General features: G+C 36.7%; 3 protein-coding genes across 6 annotated transcripts; 1 reads left to right on the top strand and 2 right to left on the bottom strand.

Annotated features, from left to right (window-relative positions):
- LOC109226695 (geraniol 8-hydroxylase-like) lies at positions 443 to 5,700 on the top strand. The gene is made up of 4 exons (XM_019391523.1): positions 443 to 2,505; positions 2,755 to 3,036; positions 4,551 to 4,832; positions 5,189 to 5,700. The coding sequence occupies exons 1-4, from the start codon at positions 1,918 to 1,920 to the stop codon at positions 5,513 to 5,515; spliced, it is 1,479 nt and encodes a 492-aa protein (XP_019247068.1). The 5' UTR covers positions 443 to 1,917; the 3' UTR covers positions 5,516 to 5,700.
- On the bottom strand, positions 6,063 to 9,946 carry LOC109226696 (auxin-induced protein PCNT115-like). 4 transcript variants are annotated; one of them, XM_019391527.1, is made up of 6 exons: positions 9,188 to 9,946; positions 8,058 to 8,258; positions 7,223 to 7,395; positions 7,021 to 7,123; positions 6,614 to 6,764; positions 6,063 to 6,411 (listed from the first exon to the last, which is right to left on the bottom strand). In XM_019391527.1, exons 1-6 carry the CDS (start codon positions 9,269 to 9,271, stop codon positions 6,224 to 6,226), a joined length of 900 nt encoding a protein of 299 aa, XP_019247072.1. In that variant the 5' UTR covers positions 9,272 to 9,946; the 3' UTR covers positions 6,063 to 6,223. The 4 variants fall into 4 exon arrangements, with proteins under 4 accessions (XP_019247072.1, XP_019247069.1, XP_019247071.1 ...); XM_019391524.1 differs by having other exon boundaries at positions 9,192 to 9,946; XM_019391526.1 differs by having other exon boundaries at positions 6,319 to 6,502; positions 9,192 to 9,946.
- On the bottom strand, positions 10,050 to 13,087 carry LOC109226697 (auxin-induced protein PCNT115-like). Its single transcript, XM_019391528.1, has 5 exons — positions 12,812 to 13,087; positions 11,397 to 11,597; positions 10,925 to 11,097; positions 10,732 to 10,834; positions 10,050 to 10,557 (listed from the first exon to the last, which is right to left on the bottom strand). The coding sequence occupies exons 1-5, from the start codon at positions 13,034 to 13,036 to the stop codon at positions 10,216 to 10,218; spliced, it is 1,044 nt and encodes a 347-aa protein (XP_019247073.1). The 5' UTR covers positions 13,037 to 13,087; the 3' UTR covers positions 10,050 to 10,215.

Below are 21,470 nucleotides of genomic sequence, written 5' to 3'. Positions count from 1 at the left end.
GACCGTTTCTTATTTTCTTCTCTAATTATGCCCTTACTTATTACTCTATAATTCTATTTTATCATTTAATTTTTTTATTTTAACTCCAAATCTACAACCTATTGGCCTACTTGTCTTCTTCCTCTTTTCTAGAGTTAGTTTGCCCCGTTCTTTTTATCCAAGTCTCTGTTCGATTCTTTGTCTCTTTCTATCATTTTTTTTTGTTGCTAATATTAGTTAACCTTTTTTTCCAGGTTTTTGATCTTGTTTCCAAGCTATGTAATTAATGATAAATTAGTAGAAAGGGGTTGTCTTAAATATTTTTATGTAAATTCTTGATAAATTTATTTTAAATAATTAAGGTATTTTAGTGAACTTATCAGTTACAGTACAGTACGATACAATCAAACCAAACAACAAAAATATTATTTAACAACAGCAAATGATACAATCTATTCAAATGTTATATCCATAAAACGATACAATATAATACAATACAGTATAATATAATACATTATAAAATAATGGGTAACAATGATCCAAACATAGTGTTAGTGCATTAATTTTGTGGAGTCCTAAGTTAGAAAAGGTCTCGAGTTCAGTTCTATTTAACCATAATTTTTAACAAGAGACTCTTTAAATATTTTCCAAAAATATGTTCTAGTCCGACCTCTTAAAGCAAAACCAAGAACTTAACCAGCATGCCAAACGAGGATACATGTCAAGTGGTGTTATTTTATATTTGTTACTCGTTTCGACGCAGTATAATTACATATGCTTTATAAAATTTTCTGATGAAGTAGTATTGCGTGACACCGCTTCGTCCACCTAATGTCCGGCCCTGAATGTAGCAACGTCCAAATTTAAGGTTTTTGGTAATTATATTCTATCCTTTGATCACCCACCCACACGTGTAAAACATGTTTTTTACGACTGTGGACATTGTGCTCGGGGCGGAGCTAAGTTGAAGGGGATTCAATTGAATTTTTATAGATGAAAAATTATATTGTGTTAATCCGGTAATTAAAATGACTTTCGGGGGCCATGTTTCAACCAGGGGCGGATCTAGAGCAAAGTTTACGGGTTTACGGAACCCAGTAACTTTTGCATAGACCCTGTATTTGTACTAAAACTTCATTAAAAGTATAAGAATATTTAGCTTGGAACCCAGTTCGTTGGTCCAGTTATCATGTAGATTAACTTGAGATTGTTATTGGAACCCATAAGCTTAAAATTCTGGATCCGCCTCTGGTTTCAACGGCTCACAACTGTTGACTGTTTAATTTGTTGCCCAACTAATTAATAAGTAAGACACTAATAAGTATTTTACAATTGGAAATTATATGCCACATACAATAAGAAAAGAAAAAAAAAAGCAAGGTGAAATTAACTCATTGATTAGCTATTCAATATCTTCTGCTTCAAAGAAAATTCGTCGTACAAATAAAAGAAAAGTAGGCAGAAAATTTGTGGTGTTTGGACCCTTCATTTAGTGATGTGTTTGAATTTTCTAGTTTGGCAAGCTACAACGAAGGCCGGAGCTACAGTTCTGCTTAGGGTTCAGTAAATTTAGTAGCTTTTGCAAATCCTGTATTCAGTGGCGGACCCAGGATTTTATGCAAGCGGGTTCAATCTTAAAAGTACATAACTTAATTTAGTGGTAAAATAGTAGTTGTCAAGTGGGTTCAAATAAAATATATGCAAAATTTACGCAGCATTAATCGTAACTTATACATATACACTATTATTATTTGATGAAGTGGGTTCAGTTGAACCCGCATGCCATCACGTGTGTCCGCCACTGCCTAGTAAACTGTCTTTTCTAGAATCAAGAACCTATAAACTAAAATCATATCTCCGCCACTTCTTCGGTAGTGAACTTCCCAATAACTCTTACATTAATAAGAGAGTTTGAAGGAGAGTGAGTAGGAGAGAAATATGGATTACCTTACACTTGTGTTTGGATCAAATTTTGCTTGCATTTTTCTTCTTTTTCTATCAAAAAGAAACAAAAGGCTTCCACCAGGGCCATTACAACTGCCAATAATAGGAAATTTATTTCATTTATTAGGTGCAAAACCTCATATATCACTAGCTAATCTTGCCAAAACCTATGGTCCAATTATGAGTTTAAAACTTGGGCAAATAACCACAATTGTCATTTCTTCATCAACCATGGCAAAACAAGTCCTTCAAAATCAAGATCAAGCATTTTCCAATAGATTTATCCCTAATGCACTTCAAGCACACAACTATTCCAAATTCTCAGTGACGTGGCTCCCCGTTAATCCGACGTGGCGAACCCTTCGACGAATCTTGAACTCCAACATCCTTTCTCTCACTAAACTTGATTCAGATCAACACTTAAGATCACAAAAGGTACAACAGTTAGTTGATTATGTTGCAAAATGTAGTCAAGAAGGTGAAGCTGTGATCATTGGCAAAGCTGCTTTCAAGACCTCTCTCAATTTGTTGTCCAATATTCTCTTCTCTAAGGACTTGGTTGACCCTCTTTTTGATACAAAGGTAGAGCTGAGAAATGTTATTGCGACGTCCCGATTTTTTGTGTACTGAAAAAGGGCAGCCTGGTTCACTAAGCTCCTGCTATGCGTGGGGCCTTACCCTGCATTTCTGCAAGAGGTTGTTTCCACGGCTTGAACCCGTGACCTCCACGTCACATGGCAACAACTTTACCAGCTACGTCAAGAATCCCATTCTTTTTGTGTACTAAACAGTGCATAATTGTTTGTGACCCTTTTTATGGATTCATCACAGGTAGAGTTGAAGGACGTGATTTGGAACATCTTGGCCGAGGCTGGGAAGCCTAACCTAGTGGATTTTTTTCCCATACTTGAAAACATTGATCCTCAACGAATTAGGCGTAACACAGACATTCATATAAGTAAGTTGTTTGTGCTTTTCGATGATTTGATCAACGAGCGATTGGAGGAAAAGAGGAGTAGTAGTACAAAGAATGATGTTTTGGAAGTGTTTCTTAAAATTAGAGAAGAAAATTCGGAAGAAATCGATCAGAATCACATCAATTCCTTGCTCCTGGTTTGTGCTTCTCTTTTATCATCAACTTTATTTTTACTATCGTGGTATTATTACTGGTTATTATTATTGTTTGTCCATTTTTTTGGGTCTGTTACGATGCTAATATTATTTTTTCTGGCTTCTGTTGATGTTATGGATCTATTGTCTATTTTCGTCTTCTTGAGCCGAGGGTACTTCGGAAACTGCCTCTCTACTCCTTCGGGAAGGGGTAAGGTCTGCCTACACTCTACCCTCCCCAGACACCACTTGTGGAATTTTACTGGGTTGTTGTTGTTGTTGTTGTTGTTTTAATTTACTATCATAGTTCAAGACATCTTTTTGAATTTAACATAATACGATATATATAAAAACTGCAATCTTATTTACGTAAAAAATAAAAAATAAAAAAAAAACCGTATATTCCCACAAATTGGGTCTGCGGAGGGTAGTCATGTGTACTGTCATGGGCGGCTTTCCAGCCATGCCCCATGACCCCTTGGGCGCGCCCCGTGGCGTCCTAGCGAACCTCCCAATGCCTAGCGCCACGGACGGCCCCGTGGTCCTGGCCGCGCCAAGTGACAAGCGCGCAGGTGCCTCTGTCGCCCCACCGATATCCCTCGCGAGCGCCATGCCGCAGGCAGAAGCCAACAGCGCCGCGCGCGCAGACCGTGATGCCAAAGACACTGCTGCTGACAACGGACCTGCTGCTGCCTTATAGAAAACTAAGTCATTTTCATTGTAAATATAGAGTAGTTTATTTCATGTACTTCCATTATGTTTCTCTAGCTTAATTAGGTCTACTCCTGTAACTTTGGTTTATTTTTTTTAAGTACTATTAGGGGGGATCAAGCAATCAAAACTTTCTAGCAAGCAAGCAATTCTCAGTACTGGTGTCTCTCCCCCTCGACACCGCGTTGCTTTTCTGTAATAGCTTTCATTAATGCAATCAAGCTTTCTCTCATTCTGAATTCTCATTTTTGTTCTCTCAATTGCTCTTGACATTGGTTTTCCCGTACGGCACTGACAATCTCGTCTAGCGTACGGAGGGGACCTCAGTTGGCGGACAGCAACTGGACTGACATCAGTTGCCTAGCCGTACGTCGCCCTTCCAAGAATCTCAGGAAGGCGCCGCGTATCAGTACGCATGCCTTACCCCTACCTAATGAAGGTCGAGAGACTATTTCCAATAACAATCTTTTTTACATAACAACAACAACAACCCAGAGCAAGGTGGGGGGTTGGAGGGAAGGATGCCGAGGGTCTATTGGAAACAGTCTCTCTACCCCATGATAGGGGCAGCCCGTTGCACTAAGCTCCCGCTAAGCGGAGGGTTCAAGGAAGGGCCGAACCACAAAGGTCTATTGTACACAACATTACCCTACATTTCTGCAAGAGGTTGTTTCCTGGCAACAACTTTACCAGTGTTTCAATAATTAAGATGATACTCTAACTAATTAACACACAAAAAAAAAAAAAAGAAATTCTTACTAGGTTCGCATTGACATATTTGATGGGATTTATGAAAAATGTTTCAGGACATATTTATTGGCGGTACTAATACGACGACAAGTACAGTGGAATGGGCAATGGCAGAAATACTTAGACAACCTGAGATTATGAAGAAAGTCCAAGCTGAGCTTGCGGAAGTCGTTGGAAAAGGAAAACCAATAAAAGAAGATGATGTTTCTCGACTCTCTTACTTGCAATGTATTGTCAAAGAAACCTTAAGAATGCACCCACCAGTTCCATTCTTACTTCCGCGCAAAGTAGAAGACGATGTTGAAGTGTGTGGCTATATTGTCCCGAAGGGCTCACAGGTAAGGTTTTAATTCAAATGGGCGGGTTAAAATGGGTTGAATCAATAAGCTAATTGGGTCATAAGCTGACCAAACTAACACAAGCTTTTCTTTTGATTATCATGACTACATTTAACTAACCAAACGCGAAAAACTTCTTTTTTTCAATGTGTTGATAAGTTTCCTTATCGGTTAATTTGGGCTACATAGATTGTCCTAGTTGGTCGATTGTTCCGAATTGACCAAACTATAGATGGCTAACTCGGGCTATGCCTAAATAAACCCGCCAATTAATATATGCCCAGTCAAACCATCCAAATTTGGACGAGTTGGATAAGTTAAATTTTTTGAGCTAAATTTGACACCCCTACTCACAGGTACTAGTTAATGTGTGGACAATCGGTCGAGACTCAGCTTTGTGGGAGGAGCCACTAGTGTTTAAACCTGAGAGGTTCTGGAGTTCAGAATTGGACGTGCGAGGCAAAGATTTTGAATTGATTCCATTTGGTGCTGGGCGAAGAATATGCCCTGGCTTACCTCTGGCGGCATTGAGAATGGTTCCAGTAATGGTAGGCTCACTCTTGAATTCCTTCAATTGGAAACCTGAAGGCGGCATTAAACCAGAAGAACTAGACATGGAGGAGAAGTTTGGTATCACTTTAGCCAAAGCCTGTCCTTTGCGAGCTATCGCATATCCTATTTGATAGTACAACGGATCAGGAGGCGGAGCTACAGTGATAGCTATAGGTTCGACAGTATAGCTTTGGCTCAAACTCTATATTAAAAGTCCCACTTGTTATGTACTATAATAATTTATCTGGAACTAGTATGATGTCTTTTTTAGAATCAAGAACCCAAAAACTCAAAATCCTGGATGTGTCTCTGCATAAGATATATTCAAGTTTTGTACTATCATTTAGTGATTTGCAATTTTCGCTAAAAGAACAAGGGAATAAGAATAAAAAGATTACATGATGATGAAAAAGAGGAGATTTGTTTTCTCATATATCCAGTATGCCACCAACACTTGGTTTACAGGTAGAAATTTCAAGTCTAAAGACCTTATACACTCTTATATTTGAAGTTCTGTATTGAAAGGACTTAGTTTAAAAAATATAACAAGCATTTACTGAACATGAAACTTCGTTGTTTGGACATACACTATCATGTATATAAGGTTATTATCAACCCTTAAACTTCCCCCAGACCCCACCTGTGGGATTACGTTGTTATTGTTGTTGTTGTTGTATCGACCTTTAAACTTCAAGTTATATGAATAATGATTAATGAACATTCTAGGATGACTCAAAAGTACAAATGAGCCTAGACACTTTTTTATACTTTAATAAGTTTACCATTTCCAACAAGAACATGTTTCAAATACATTGTAACGTGGAAAGTGCGCAAAAGTCTTATCTTGTAGCCTTCCATGTTGACAAGGAAGGAGTATCAGAGTTTTCGTGATTTGCACCAGAAGCATCTCTTTCACCTTTGACCGCATCAGCTGAAGCAATGGATTCAAGCTCCACCATGTCTTCTGTTGTTAACTTAATCGACAGAGATCCAACGTTCTGGTTGAGGTTTTCGGTCTTAGTGGTACCTGGCAGCAGGGACGTGTCATTGCCAATACTCCATAGGTTCAACTGTTTAGTATTTTTAACACGAAGTATAGATATGTATCTGAAAAATCACTAACATTAAAAGAAAAACTGAGCGTATAATTCCAAAAGTATAATAGGTTCAGTTGTAAGAACATAAAGATTGAACGCGTCAAATTTAGATTCTGGATCCGTATCTAATACCTGGGATGGGGCACACATCATTTCCTTGGTGATGTACCCAAGCCAAGGCTAGTTGAGATGGCGTACATCCTTTCTTCTCTGCCATTTTGCAAATTCTCTCGTACAAGATCTTGTTATGCTCAAGATTCTCGGCTTGAAACCTTGGTATATGCTGTAAAATCAATATATGTATCAAATTCAATACTAGTTAGTTTCTTTTGAAATAGAAACTAACCACAAAAATAGAATTGGCCTTGATTGATCAAGCACAGAACTTAGAGATACCAACACCAAATTTAAAGCTCAAACTTTTGCGTTCTCAATATATAAATCTTCTGCAGAAGTAACACTAAAAAATAAAAAATAAAAAATAATAATAATAAAAAAAATAAAAAAAAAATAATAAAAAAAAACTGGATGCAGCTAACCTTCCGAAAGTCCTCATTCGACAAATCCTCGAGTAGTTTTGGACCAGATGACAAAAATCCTTTTCCTAAGGGGCTGTATGCTACGATTCCAATTCCAAGCTCCCTACAGAATTAAGTTTAATCATGACGAATGCTACATTAAGGACTTATAATTAATGTTTTTTGAGATACTAAATGAAAAGGAACAGGATAAATGTTAAACCTGCAAGTAGGGATTACGTCTTCCTCTACATCTCTGGACCATAGAGACCATTCTAATTGTACTGCTGTTACTGGATGAACTGCATGTGCTCTTCTAATCGTCGATGCTGAAGCCTCGGATAAACCTATATATTTTATTTTACCCTCTTCAACCAGCTTCTTGAGTTCTCCCATCTTTGAAAAAAACAATAGCAAATATCAAAAGAATACTAAATTTTGAACGACAAGCATGATGGACAAAGATACAGAAGAAACTGATGTACACTACTGAATAGGATGATATATCCTTTTATTACTATCAGTTCGTCTTGATAAGGAAGGGGAGCCTTAGCGTAACTAGTAAAGTTGCTGCCATGTGACCAGGAGGTCACGGGTTCGAGCCGTGGAAACAGCCTCTTGTATAAATGTAGGGTAAGCCCTTTCTGTGTACAATAGACCCTTAAGGTCCGGCCCTTCCCTGGTCCCCCCGCATAGCGGGATCTTAGTGCATCGGGCTGCCCTTTTTAAGTTCGTCTTGATAAGTTTAATTGGAAAAATGAAAGAGAACATCATTTTGCAACATTGTGATTACCTTCTTCACAAAATGCCCAAATAACTCTGAAATTTTCAATATTTTGTGTTTGCCAAATGAACCACAAAAAGTCATTGTACCATATCAAGTCAATCATCTTATCCTCTTATCACTAAGAGTTAAGTTATATGCACGATCGTATAAGAAATCTTTACACAATAAGGTCACTTATAAGGTTACTACAAATAAATCGCTATGATAAGTACTACTTTGTAACCTCGTTATAAAATTGGTGAGTAATATTCAATGGTAAAAAAGGACAGACCGTGATTTCAATTGGCACACGCTTATCAATCCGATGTTGATAGTACAAATCAATGCAGTCAACATCAAGTCTCTTTAAGCTGGCTTCGCATGCTGCCCTTACATACGAGGGATCTCCAATTATTTCTATTTTTCCATCTGCAGAACTAATACCAAACTTTGTTGTCAACTCAACACTTTCTCTCATCCCTTCTTTCAGAGCCTGCCATGGTCATAATATGAACGTTAATCAACAAATCTATAAATCAGTATAAAGACAGATAAATGTTCATGCTGATTACTAAGACAGATAAGTGGAAGTTGAACCAGCGACCTCAGAAAGGGTTTGAATCCCCTCGACTACTGAGCTATGCTTTTGGACTATGGCAAGGAGATCAAAATATAATATATAGACGCACAGAATGGATTTTGCCTTATAGGTACAGTGTAATTTTTCGGCAAAGGGGATTCGGGTGAACCCTTTCCGCCGGCTAAATCCGCCCCGGGTGGATGTAGTGTTCAACTTATGGTTCATTCGTACCCAGTAGCTTTGGCTCGACCAGTATATGTGTTAACAATTCACCAAATAAGTACAAATAATTGATTTCGACTACAGTAAATTAAATGAATAGTGGTAGAATATTCACGAACTCGAACTCATAAGTTCAAATCCTAAATCCACCTCCGATCACAAGTAGACACAGTATATATCACACGCTCAAGATTACCAACCTTTCTTGCTTATGTTATGCCAAACGATGATACGAGAATTGAACCATTATGAATAACTTGATTACTTGCAAATTGATACCCTCAGTTGAAATGCCACAAATTAGGAAAAACACAAGGATTCAATACTCTTGTGGGTATCCATAAAATGTTTAAAACAGGAAAACTGAACTTTCGTCTCAATTATCTTAGTATTCAAATTACAACAACAAACCCAGTGTAATCCCATAAGTGGGGTCTGGGGAGGGTAGTGGGTATGCAGACTTTACGCCTACCTTATAAAGATAGAGACGCTATTTTCCGATAGACCTTCGGCTCAAGGAACAGTGAGAATAAAGCAACCAAGCAACAAACATGCATTAAGACATTAAAATGAAAGGTCTATGACAAATAAAGCAATTGCGATTTCAAGAGGTAACTAACATGCCTTGCCGATGAGGATTTCATTGGTGTGAGGTCCATATACATCTGAAGTATCGAGGAAAGTGATGCCGGAGTTAATGGCATGGTGAATGAGCTTGATCATGTCATCTTCAGGTTTCGGCGGGCCATAAAAGGCTGACATGCCCATGCAACCGAGTCCTTGAGCTGATACTTCCAAACCCTGTGATCCCAGCTTCATTCTTGGCACTTTTCTTCCCTCTGAATCCATTAATGTGTTTAAGAAAATCTCTTTTTGCATGTTAAATACAGAGAAACGTCGGGGGGGGGGGGGGGGGGTTGTCTGCAAGACGAAGATGCAGAGGTTTATATGAAGCTGTGGAGAGAGAAGGCAATTATGCAATAACTTGTTATGTTAAAAAGAGTCAAATAAGTAACACTAGCCAGCCATTATGCAAGCACATGAGCAAAACAATATTCAACGGTTGGGTGCTAGTGTTAATTCCTCTGTTTACTTATTCAATAATTGCTGAGTTATTCAATTTAGAAAATTCCTGAACCCTCAATCGATGTTCAGACTGAATTTGACTAGACACGAAGTTTAAAAATAAAGAAAAAAAGACATTTGACATATAAGTTAAATAAACCTGCATCCATAAAATATATCTAGAAACTGCATTCCTTGTCTTGGGCTCTCTTCTTGATAAATGGACAAACTGACCCAATACTTGTACTAGTAGAAGGTAATAATAATCGAGGGATCAGTCGAAGGACGCACAAGTTTATCCAGACTCGACCCTTATTAAAAACATAAATTCTTGACTCTGTCCAATTAACAAAAAGATTGAATCTTACATATTTGGTAAGGCAATAATAATTTAGTGTTTTACGCCATAGTAAAGAGTATGCAAACAGAGTCACACATTTTATTATACGAATAATCATAAGGTCACAAGTGGCACAACAGTTTAAAACAGAAATAATTGCAGTTTTTCAGCACATACAGCGCGCAAAATACAGGAACAACTCAACTCAACATGACAAACAGAGGCACTAATTGTGGAAGTGCATCATTCTGTAGCTTTCCATGCTGAAAGGGGTGGAGTGTCTGAATCTTTGTAAGTACTTGCCCCAGAACCGTACCTATCACCTTGGACTGCATTAGCTGAAGCAATGGACTCAAGCTCTACCATATCTTCTGATGTTAACTTTATGGAGAGAGCTTCAATGTTCTGGTTCAAGTTTTCAATCTTAGTGGTGCCCGGGATAGGACACACGTCGTTCCCTTGGTGGTGTACCCAGGCCAAGGCCAGTTGAGACGGGGTGCATCCCTTCTTTGCCGCCATTTGACAAATCCTGTCGTACAATATTTTGTTATGCTCAAGATTATCAGCCTGGAATCTTGGGAGATGCTGCAAAATTGAAGATTCATTTAGTCCCTAGCGATGTCATCCAAATTAAATAGGTTAGTGATCAAAACCATTTCTTTCCTCAAACAAGAAAATATAGTAGCAACAGAATGCAATGCAATTAAACACGAGAGCAATATGTCTGAAATCCAAAACAAACACTTAATACAAGCAAACCTTTCGGAAATCTTGATTTGACAAATTCTCAAGCAGCTTTGGACCGGATGACAAAAATCCCCGTCCTAGTGGACTGTATGCCACAATCCCGATTCCGAGTTCTCTGGTAGATTAACAGGAACGCGAATATCAGGATCTCACATAGTTATAGACCACGCACAAACATGAAAAACTAGCATAAAGAAGAATATACCGGCAAGTAGGGATTATTTCTTCCTCTACATCTCTAGACCATAGAGACCATTCTAATTGTACTGCTGTTATTGGATGAACTGCATGTGCTCTTCTAATGGTCGATGCTGACGCCTCGGATAGACCTATATATTTTATTTTACCCTCTGCAACCAGCTTCTTAAGTTCTCCAATCTAGTAAAACAGGAGAATAAAAAATGCTGATCATTATCCATTTGAACAAATATGTGAAAACATTCAATAATACAGCACTCAACATAATTGGTAAATTGGATGTCAACAACTAGATCAATTCCAAAAATGATGGTGTAGGTTGATGCAGCACTGGAGCCGTAAGTGTTCATAAAATTTTGATATTGAATTCAAATATATAGTGTCTCCAAACAAGTCAATCATTTAATGCTCAATCAATAGATTACAAAATGTTGGTAACCTGCGGTTTCCAGAGTTATAAATGGCGAAAGAGAACCAACCGTGACTTCAATTGGCACGCGTGTATCAATTCGGTGCTGGTAGTACAAGTCAATGCAGTCGACATCAAGTCGCTTTAAGCTAGCCTTGCATGCTGCCCTTACATAGGCTGGCTCTCCGCACACTTTCAGTTTTCCATCTGCAAAAATAGCTCCAAATTTTGTTGCTAACTCAACGCGTTCTCTCATCCCTCCCTTCAACGCCTGCATAGACTCGTATAATTATCACAAGTTAGGTAACCATTCTTGCAGAAATTCTACAAAAATGGACAAATGTTCTCAGTCGCATAAGATAGTTATGATTTGAAAGTAAGAAGTTGCAAATGAAATCTATTACTCACTGCAACATACTACATTACTCTTAGAAAAGCTCTCTCTTATTTTACTTGTCTAACTTTGTAACAACAAGGCTTTGTAACTTGGACTGGACAAAGGGAAGTCCGGTGCAATAAGCTTGCTCTATGCGCAGGGTTTGGAGAAGGACCGGACCGCAAGAGTCTATTGTACGCAACCTTACCCTACATTTCTGCAAGAGGATGCTTCCACGAAATGACTCCCTCTCTTTCCCTCTATATCTGAGTTTTCCATTTACTGTCATCTCTATTATTTTACTTCAATTCTTGCTACTAGCGCCGTTTTCTTGATCTCGGTAGATTTTAGCACCTAAAGTATTAAGACTTTGAGCATCATTAAGAATGAATTTCTCGCTTATGGCACAAACATCAAAATTGGGATACACTCTGCATACTACCACTCTGCAGCCAGAACATCCTTTCCCATAACACCCCACAAGATATACTCCCTCCGACCCAGTTTGTATGACATTATTTCCTTATTAGTTCGTTCCGAAAAATTGATACCTTTCTATTTTTGAAAGTAATTTAACTTCAAACTTCTTATTTTACTATATTTAATGGCATACTTTTATAGTCAAAAAAAAAAAAAAAATAGGCCATGTTTAAGACTACACTTTTAATTTCTTTCTTAAACCCGGTGCTCAGTCAAACTATGTTTCGTTGAAACTAGGTTACATAAATTGAAACACAGAGAGTAAAATGTTTGAAGAACCTCTCTTGCTAAGGTCCAACACAAGAAGCTTAAACATTTGAAAAGTAGCATCAACTCAAAACGAAAATTTTGAGTCTTTAAGCTTTATGAACTAGCACATTTTGCATAAGTTGCAATTATTCCAGCTCAAACACCAAAACCACAAGGTACAACATATCAGGCAGTATGTACAATCATCAATGCATAAATCCAAGATATTCTGAAAATAGAACAGCTCAAAACACCAGAAGTACCAATCACACAACTCCTTTACCAAAATTAAAAAGAAAAAAAAACGTACAACACATTCAGCATTAGGTACAACCATCCTACAGCTTAAAATCAAAAAAATAAAAGAATTTAAATAGTACCTTGCCAAGTAGGATTTCGTTAGTGTGGGGTCCATAAACATCTGAAGTATCAAGAAGAGTGATACCAGAATTGATAGCATGGTGAATGAGTTGGATCATATCGGGTTCGGGTTTGGGCGGCCCATAAAAAGCGGACATACCCATACAACCAAGTCCTTGAGCTGACACTTCTAGCCCCTGTGAACCCAATTTGATTCTTGGCACTTTTGTTCCCTCTTTGGCCATTGTTGTGATTTCGGCTAACTTTGCAAATACTTAGAGACTGAGATGCTTAACATAGTATCTATATATAGAGATCGTTGACAGCCCCAATGGATGATGAGGTAGGTGGTTGGTCCTAGAGATGTGAAAGCTATTTGACTAATTAGTTTCGATTTTGACTATGACACGTCACTAGTGACGTTGTATAGTACTTTGACAAGGCAAATATTGTAAGAAAACACGTCACTAGTGACTTTCGTTTTTATATTTAAAAATTATTTAATTTGAGAATTTTAATTCGTCTTTAATATCGTGATTGTTATGATCACAAATAGTGGTGGAGGTAAGTGGTATAATTAGGGGGTTTTGACACAGTTACCATAAAAATAAAATTATTTCCCCTTGTCTACCCATTTGTTTTTCTATCCATAAACTAATGGGATAATTTCACATAAGTACACTTGGGGAAAGCACTTTTCAGCCGCCTAACCCACAAATACAGTTTTCATGCGGTAGCCCACAAATAATTTCAGCGCCTAACCCACAACTTCATCAACTACACCCAAAATCACGCCTAAATCAGATTTCACTTTTTTCTTTCATTTTTATCTTTACCCTTTTTTCATTTTCATTCTTATTTATTTTTTACTTCCCTCTGTATAGTAAACAATATCAGCAAGTTGAAGTAAAAAATAAAAATATATTCATCCTTAGAGTCTATAATTTTATTTTTATATTTTTTTTGTAAAATTTAAAGTTTTGCAAGGGAAATTCTTATTTCACTGGAAAAAATAAAAATTTACATTATTAAACACCTTATATACATTGTTATACACACAAATATAATCATGTATAATTATGTATAATCTTGTATAATTGTGTATAATCATGTATAATTCTGTATAACTATGAGAATACCCACAAATATACATGGTTATACATGATTATACAAAGTATATGTATGTATATACAACATATACATCATTCTTCCTCCCTTCAGAAGTTATTTAAAGTGAGAAGAAGAAAAAAGAAGAAAAAGGAAAGCTATACGTTGGGATCGTTTCAGACTATGCTGTTAACATATGCTGGTGGTGTTGTCTTTACTGCCTTGTCACCATCCCCAACTGGCCCGTCTATAATCACAATCCTCTCAGTTGGTTGGACTCAAGTGAAGCTGAAAAACATCCCAAACCACTGGCTGCTAACTCCAGTTCAAAGAAAAGAAAAAGACTACAAAAGATAGATCCGGTGTGGATTGTTCACAAAATTATTTTGTGGAAGAGGAAGATAATGAACGGAGCAAGGAAATCTGAAGAAGAATTCGACTATTTTGCCAGAGAGAGAGAAAGAGACAGAGAAAGAGCAAGAGATTGAAAATGAAAGAGAAAGTGGGGTGGGGAGAAAGTCTGAAAAAAGAGTGTGGGCGGCGAGGGCTAATCAGTGAAAAAAAAAAATTCAACAGTATAGAACTGGGCCATACCGGGTAAGAAGGGAAAATATGGGCCGTATTTTGTTAGGATAGTGGGCCAAGTGACATAGAGTGTAATTTCTTCTAAACTAATTACATTTTCTGCCCATAGTAATTTTTGTGGAGAATTTTTTCTTTATTCTCCAATTCTTTTCTTTTTTTTTTTTCTTTTCTCCTTTTCTTTTTTCTCGGTTTCTTCTTCTTCTTTTTTTTTTCTTTTTTCCTTTTATAATTTTATTTAACTTCTGTTTTTTATATTCTTTTTCTCTTCATAATCTAATTTCATTTACTGTTTTTACTATTTTTTATTATTATTTTTTTATACTATTATCTAAAGAAAAATCAAATTGTGTACCAATTAAATGTAGTTAATACAATCAAAAAATATGAACTAACATATGATACTAGTATAGTATATAGCTATACCAACAGGGTATACAATTGTACGCAAAGAGTTAAAAAAATTAATTCAATTATTAAACTGAAATAATATCAGTTGTCAATAAAAATTTCAAAAAATTCTAAAAAAGGATCTAATTGTAAGAATATACCGTTACATTATATATCATACTATAAATTTTTTTTTTTTTTTTACATTTTCAATTTGCCCCTCACGCTGGGTAAAAGCTTAAAGCAAATTAAAAAGGAAAAGGAAAGTGAATTTACGTGTAATAAGTATACTATTATAGTATATTGTATACTATTACAGTATATTGCATATTATTACAGTATACTATAACAATATATTGTATACTGTTGCAATATAATTATATACTCATATTGTATATTGTATACTGTAGCGGTATACTGTTAGGTAACTGTGTTCTTCTTCGATTATTACAATATACTGTTGCAATATATTGTAAACTATAATAGTATACTGTTGCAATATAGCTATATACTTCTACAACATATTGTATACCGTAGCGATATACTATAGCTGTGTTCTTCGATTTTCAACTGAAAAATTCGATCTCAATCACCTCAAATCAGCTCCAAATGCTATCAAATTTCAGTATGAACTTCCAGAAGGTACTATAAGCAATATTTAACAACACTCACTTTGAATCAAACAAGAAATCTTCAAAATAAAAATTTTAATTTCAAGGGACAAGGCAAGAGCAAGAACTAGGGAAAGAACAATAAAAAAAATAAGTGGAGCCGAATTGAAACTAGCCATAGGTCAACTTCTCAGATAATCAGATCTAATTTCTTTTGAAGAAGGATATATGGGAAATGGAAGAGTTTGTCCAAGTCTTCTTCACAGAGGCGAACTTTATCCAAGTCATTGACATCTGGGTGTGTCACAAGGAAAAGTTTGTGTGCAAGAACTAGCTGGGGTTGTTGTGTTCCTTCTTCCGCATCCATGGATACCTTTTTCTTTGCTATTTCTTGGTTTTTTTTGTTTCACTGTATTTCAGATTCATTCTTGTGGAAGAATTTATACAAAGTTAATAACCGGGTAAATAGTTTTGGGCGCATGGGTAGGAGTAGTAAATAGTTTGGTCCTGGGCATTAAAGGATAAATAGTTTGGAATTGATGGGTATAAAGTGAGATTTTCTCTATAATTAGAGGCAATTTGGGCTTTTTGAGAGAGAGACAAGGGGGACTGGGAGAAATTCAAAAATAGTCAGATTTACAAGTGGTTATTCAAAAATTGCCACAGTTTCAAAAGTGATCGAAATTTAGCCACTTTTCATGTAAAGATAAATCTGAACGAAAATATTGTTCAAAATCCGGAAAAATACTCCAGAATAATATACTGGAGTTCCAATATAATATACCGGTCCAGCATAATATACTGAAAATTGGAGCACCGGTACTCCAATCTCCAGTATATTATACTGGAACTTCCCGCGTGTTGGAGTTCCAGCATAATATGCTGGAAGTTCATACACAGGTGCACCGATCTCCGGTATATTATGGTGGAACTTTCTGTGTTGTAGCAAAATAGTGGCTATTTTTTAATGGCTTTGCAAACGCTGGCTATTTTTGAATGACCAGTCCGAAAACTGGCTAGCCCATGCTATTTTTACGAGCTAGTATGTGTGTTGGGTCTACGAACAAAGTTGGAAGCTGGAAATATTAGGAGTCTACATATAAGGTCTAGGAATCTCTTAATGGTGTGAGACCTTTTAGGGGAAATCGTGCGGGCTTGGCCCAAAGCGAACAATATCACACCATGTGAATAGTATATTTGGGTTAGTTTAGCACAACAATTGGTATCTCGGCCCAGGTTCGGCGGGACGAGTATGAAGATGACAAAGTGATGGTGTGGGCCGGTGCGCACACAAGAAGAAGCTAGTTGCGGGATTCGATTGCCATAATACTCTAAACATGTGGGTGTCACACAGTTACTCTCAGAAATTGACCCATGGATCGTGGCAATAGGCCACATAGAACTTAGTTCGAGGGAGAGACCCGCGAATTATGGCAGTGAGCCACGTGGGACTTAGTTCGAGGGGGAGATTGTTGGGTGTGCAAACAAAGTCCCACATTGAAAGCTGAAAAGATAAGGAGTCCACATATAAGGTGTAGGGATCTCTTAATGGTGTGGGGCCTTTTGAGGAAAACGTGCTGCCTTAGCCCAAAGCAGACAATGTCACACCATGTGAAGAGTGTATTTGGGTTTGCCCAACAATATGGCTTACGGGTTCGACTGAACCCACTAAATTTAGTTCGAATCATGTATTTGTCTTTAAAACAATGAGTTAAATATGTACAAATTATTATTTTAGAACTCAATAACTTAAAAACCCTACTAGTGAGATTTTACCGGGTTGTTGTTGTTGTTGTAACTCAATAACTTAAAAAGGAATAGAATCTTGAACTCATAAACTTCAAATCCTGACTTTGACTCTGGTTCGAGATTCTGCGCTCGAAATTTAATAGTTGAACATAATTAGTAAACTTTTTATAAGCACTTACTTATAGCTTGTTTGGTCAAGCTTTTTTGGGCCAAAAGTGCTTTTTTTTGAATATTGAGGTGTTTGGCCAAGCTTTTAGAAGGAAAAAAAAAGTATTTTTGAGGAGAAGCAGAAGCATTTTTTGAGAAGTACAAAAGAGTAGCTTCTCTCCAAAAGCATTTTTTTGAGAAACACTTTTGAGAAAAATACACTTAGAAGCAATTTTTAAAAGCTTGACCAAATACTAATTACTGCTCAAAAGTGCTTTTCAAATTAATTATCCAAACACAAACTGCTTCTCACCAAAAATATTTTTTTGAAAAGTACTTTTGAGAAAACACTTCTCAAAATAAGCTGATTTTAGAAGCTTGGCCAAACAGGCTATTAATATGATCAAAGCTATTGAGTTTGACTGAAGTAGTTTACATAGTACAGCTGCCACAGTATTTTTTATATTAAATTATCTTAATTAAAATGGCAATTTTGGGGGATCTGGGCCATTATCTTCTCTTTAGGCCCAAGCCTAGAACTGGACCTTGTCGATATTGGGCCCAACACCAACAGTAGGTCGCCTCTAGAACAGGCGATGTGCTTTAAAATACTGTTCCTCCAGTCCCATGAAATACCAGTGAACTAACACACCCTTACTTCACGGGATAATTATTAAACACCGTCAATTTCCGAGAAAATTGTCTCTTATGATCACTTACAACTCGAATTGAAAAATATATACTATACATTTAAATCTATTGTGTTATTTTCAGATCTTATATATGTAAAAAAATGGAGATCTCTGGTAAAAAAAAAAAAAATACAATAAAATATTAAATTTGTTAAAGACTACAAAACCGATTGACCATTTTGATATTTCATCACTTTTTTCCAAATAAGTGTATGTAACACACCAGACACGTGTCATTAGCTTAAAAAAAGAATTACCATCCATTTCAGTAAAAATCCCAAGAAGAGAACTCATTTGGTCAAACTATGTATCAAGCCATATTTTTCTGTCATTTATATGTGTAAGTTATTTGTGTACAATGCAAGAAATCATTGGAGGTCAATTGAGGATCCAACTCCTCTCTATCACTATTGACTGCCTCTTTCCATAACCATGATTCCGAAGAAGACATAGCTTCTTTAAATGTTTGAGGCTCATTTTTCAATAAGAAAGTCTTAAAATCTGGTCCAAAAGAAGTAGACGTTCTTTGACGTTTACTACGTCTTGGATCCTCCTGGTTAAGTGTACTTTCTTTTGTTTCTTCCCGAGGTCGTTTAGATCCTTCACCAATCGACTCACATTCCTTTTTATACGGATATATATTTTCAAAGAACTCAGCATTATCTGATTCTATAACCGTATTATTATGAATGTCGGGATTTTCTGATTTATGAACCAGAAATCGATATGCTTTACTATTAGTCGCATATCCTATGAAAACACAATCAACGGTTTTCGGTCCTATTTTTACCCTTTTGGGTTTAGGAACTTGCACTTTTGCCAAACACCCCCACACTTTAAAATAATTCAAGTTGGGCTTCCTTCCTTTCCATTTTTCATATGGAATGGATTGTGTTTTGCTATGGGGTACTCGATTTAGTATTCGGCTAGACGTAAGAACGGCTTCCCCCCACAAGTTCTGTGGCAAACCAGAACTTATCAATAATGCGTTCATCATCTCCTTTAATGAACGATTCTTTCTTTCTGCAATCCCATTGGATTGGGGCGTGTAAGGGGCAGTTGTTTGATAAATAATTCCATATTTTAAACATATTTGTTCAAAAGGAGATTCATATTCACCACCCCTATCACTTCTTATCATTTTGATTTTCTTATTAAGTTGCATTTCAACTTCATTTTTGTATTGCTTGAATGCGTCTATTGCTTCATCTTTACTATTGAGTAAGTAAACATAGCAATATCGAGTACTATCGTCAATAAAAGTTATGAAATACTTTTTTCCACCGCGAGATGGTATTGACTTCATGTCACAAATATCTGTGTGAATTAAGTCTAAAGGATTTGAATTCCTTTAAACCGACTTATAAGGATGTTTAACATACTTAGATTCCACACATACTTGACATTTTGATTTGTCACATTCAAACTTGGGCAATACTTCCAAATTAATCATTTTCCGTAAGGTTTTATAATTGACATGACCCAAACGTATATGTCATAATTCATTTGACTCAAGTAAGTAAGACGAAGCTGAAATTTTATTATTATTTTCAACAACCATTACATTCAGCTTGAAAAGGCCCTCAGTGAGGTAACCTTTTCCTACAAACATTTCATTCTTACTTATTACAACCTTATCTGAAACAAAAACATATTTAAAACCATTCTTAACAAGAAGTCCAGTAGAGACTAAATTCTTCCTAATCTCGGGAACATGAAGGACGTTGTTCAAAGTCACCACTTTGCCGGAAGTCATTTTGAGAAATATCTTCCCACATCCTTCAATCTTCGCCTTTGAAGCATTTCCCATAGAAATCGTGTCATCGGGTCCAACAGGAGCATAAGAAGCAAAAACTTCTCTAACAGCACAAACATGGCGAGTGGCTCCAGAATCAATCCACCACTCTTTAGGATTGCCCACCAAGTTGCATTCAGAAAGCATGGCACATAAATCATCAACACCATCATGCTTTTCAACCATGTTTGCTTGACCCTTCTTCTTGTCTTTCTTCGGAGCACGACACTCCGTAGATTTGTGTCCGGTTTTTCCACAGTTGTAGCAGTTTCCACTGAACCGCTTCTTGCTTGGGTTGTATTTTGGTCCAGAAGCCTTCTTCCTCTTTTGTTCTCTTCAACAATATTTGCTCCCATTATTGTTGAGTTTTCACGGCCTCTCTTTTCAGCAGCTTTGTTGTCCTCTTCGATTCTCAACCGAACAATGAGATCTTCAAGGGACATCTCCTTGCGTTTGTGTTTCAAGTAGTTTTTGAAGTCCATCCACAAAGGAGGCAACTTCTCAATCATTGCTGCTACTTGAAATGCTTCATTGATGACAAGACCTTCAATGAAATTTCTATTAGTAAAAATACTAAGATTATTACTTTTAACATCAATATTAATTTGAGTTATACCTTCAGCAAGGAGATCGTGAATAATCACTTGCAATTCCTGGACTTGGGTAATAACAGACTTGCTATCTACCATTTTGTAGTCCAAAAACTTTGCAGCAACAAACTTTTTCAACCCGGCATCTTCGGTTTTGTATTTCTTTTCAAGCGCAGTCCACAGTTCCTTTGACGTTTCCATGCCACTGTAGACGTTATACAAAGCATCCTCCAGCCCGCTTAGAATATAATTCTTGCACAAAAAATATGAATGCTTCCACGCCTCAATCACGAGAAAGCATTCAGTTTCTGGAGTTTCATTGGACAGCACAGGAACATCTTCCTTGATGAACTTCTGGAGACTTAAAGTAGTCAAATAGAAAAACATCTTTTGCTGCCAGCGCTTGAAATCAATCCCGGAAAATTTTTCGGGTTTCTCCGCCGGTGCCAATGCTACCGGTGTCGTTCGGCTTGTTGAGGCATTGGCAGTCACCATTGGAACAGCTTGGTTCTCATTCTCAGTAGTCATTTCTGTAAAAGAATGACACAAACGTTAAAATCACGTAGATTTTAATAGAGTACAAAACCACAAAGGTTTTACTCTTCCAGAAACAGTAAGTACAAATACAGAAAATATATTAAATTCCTTAAGCTTGTTAGTTGACTGTATTTGTAAAATAATTCTGGAAATATAAATGAATATAAACAGAAATGAACATAAACAGAAATGACATAAAACCAATTCGAGCCCACTAAATTCACAGTGTTTCCTTAAGGAATTTAATCCCCTCCTAGTACCCAAGGTTATGGATTATTTCCACCCAGGATAGAACGAATTACACACTGGTGTAGTGATACTTCAAACCCCAGTGTTTCAGCGAACACAAAGTTCGGTAGCAAATCACACTTACTTTTACTTGTTTGATGCTAAAAGTATGCAGAAGAAGGAGAAGAAACTCAGAAAATCGTAAGCGAAATTCTGAGCAGAATAGTGTTGTATTTATAGCCAAAGTCGGG

Source organism: Nicotiana attenuata, chromosome 6 (assembly GCF_001879085.1).
Source record: "Nicotiana attenuata strain UT chromosome 6, NIATTr2, whole genome shotgun sequence".
Lineage (NCBI taxonomy): Eukaryota > Viridiplantae > Streptophyta > Magnoliopsida > Solanales > Solanaceae > Nicotiana > Nicotiana attenuata.
This window is presented reverse-complemented; position numbering and strand designations above follow the sequence as displayed.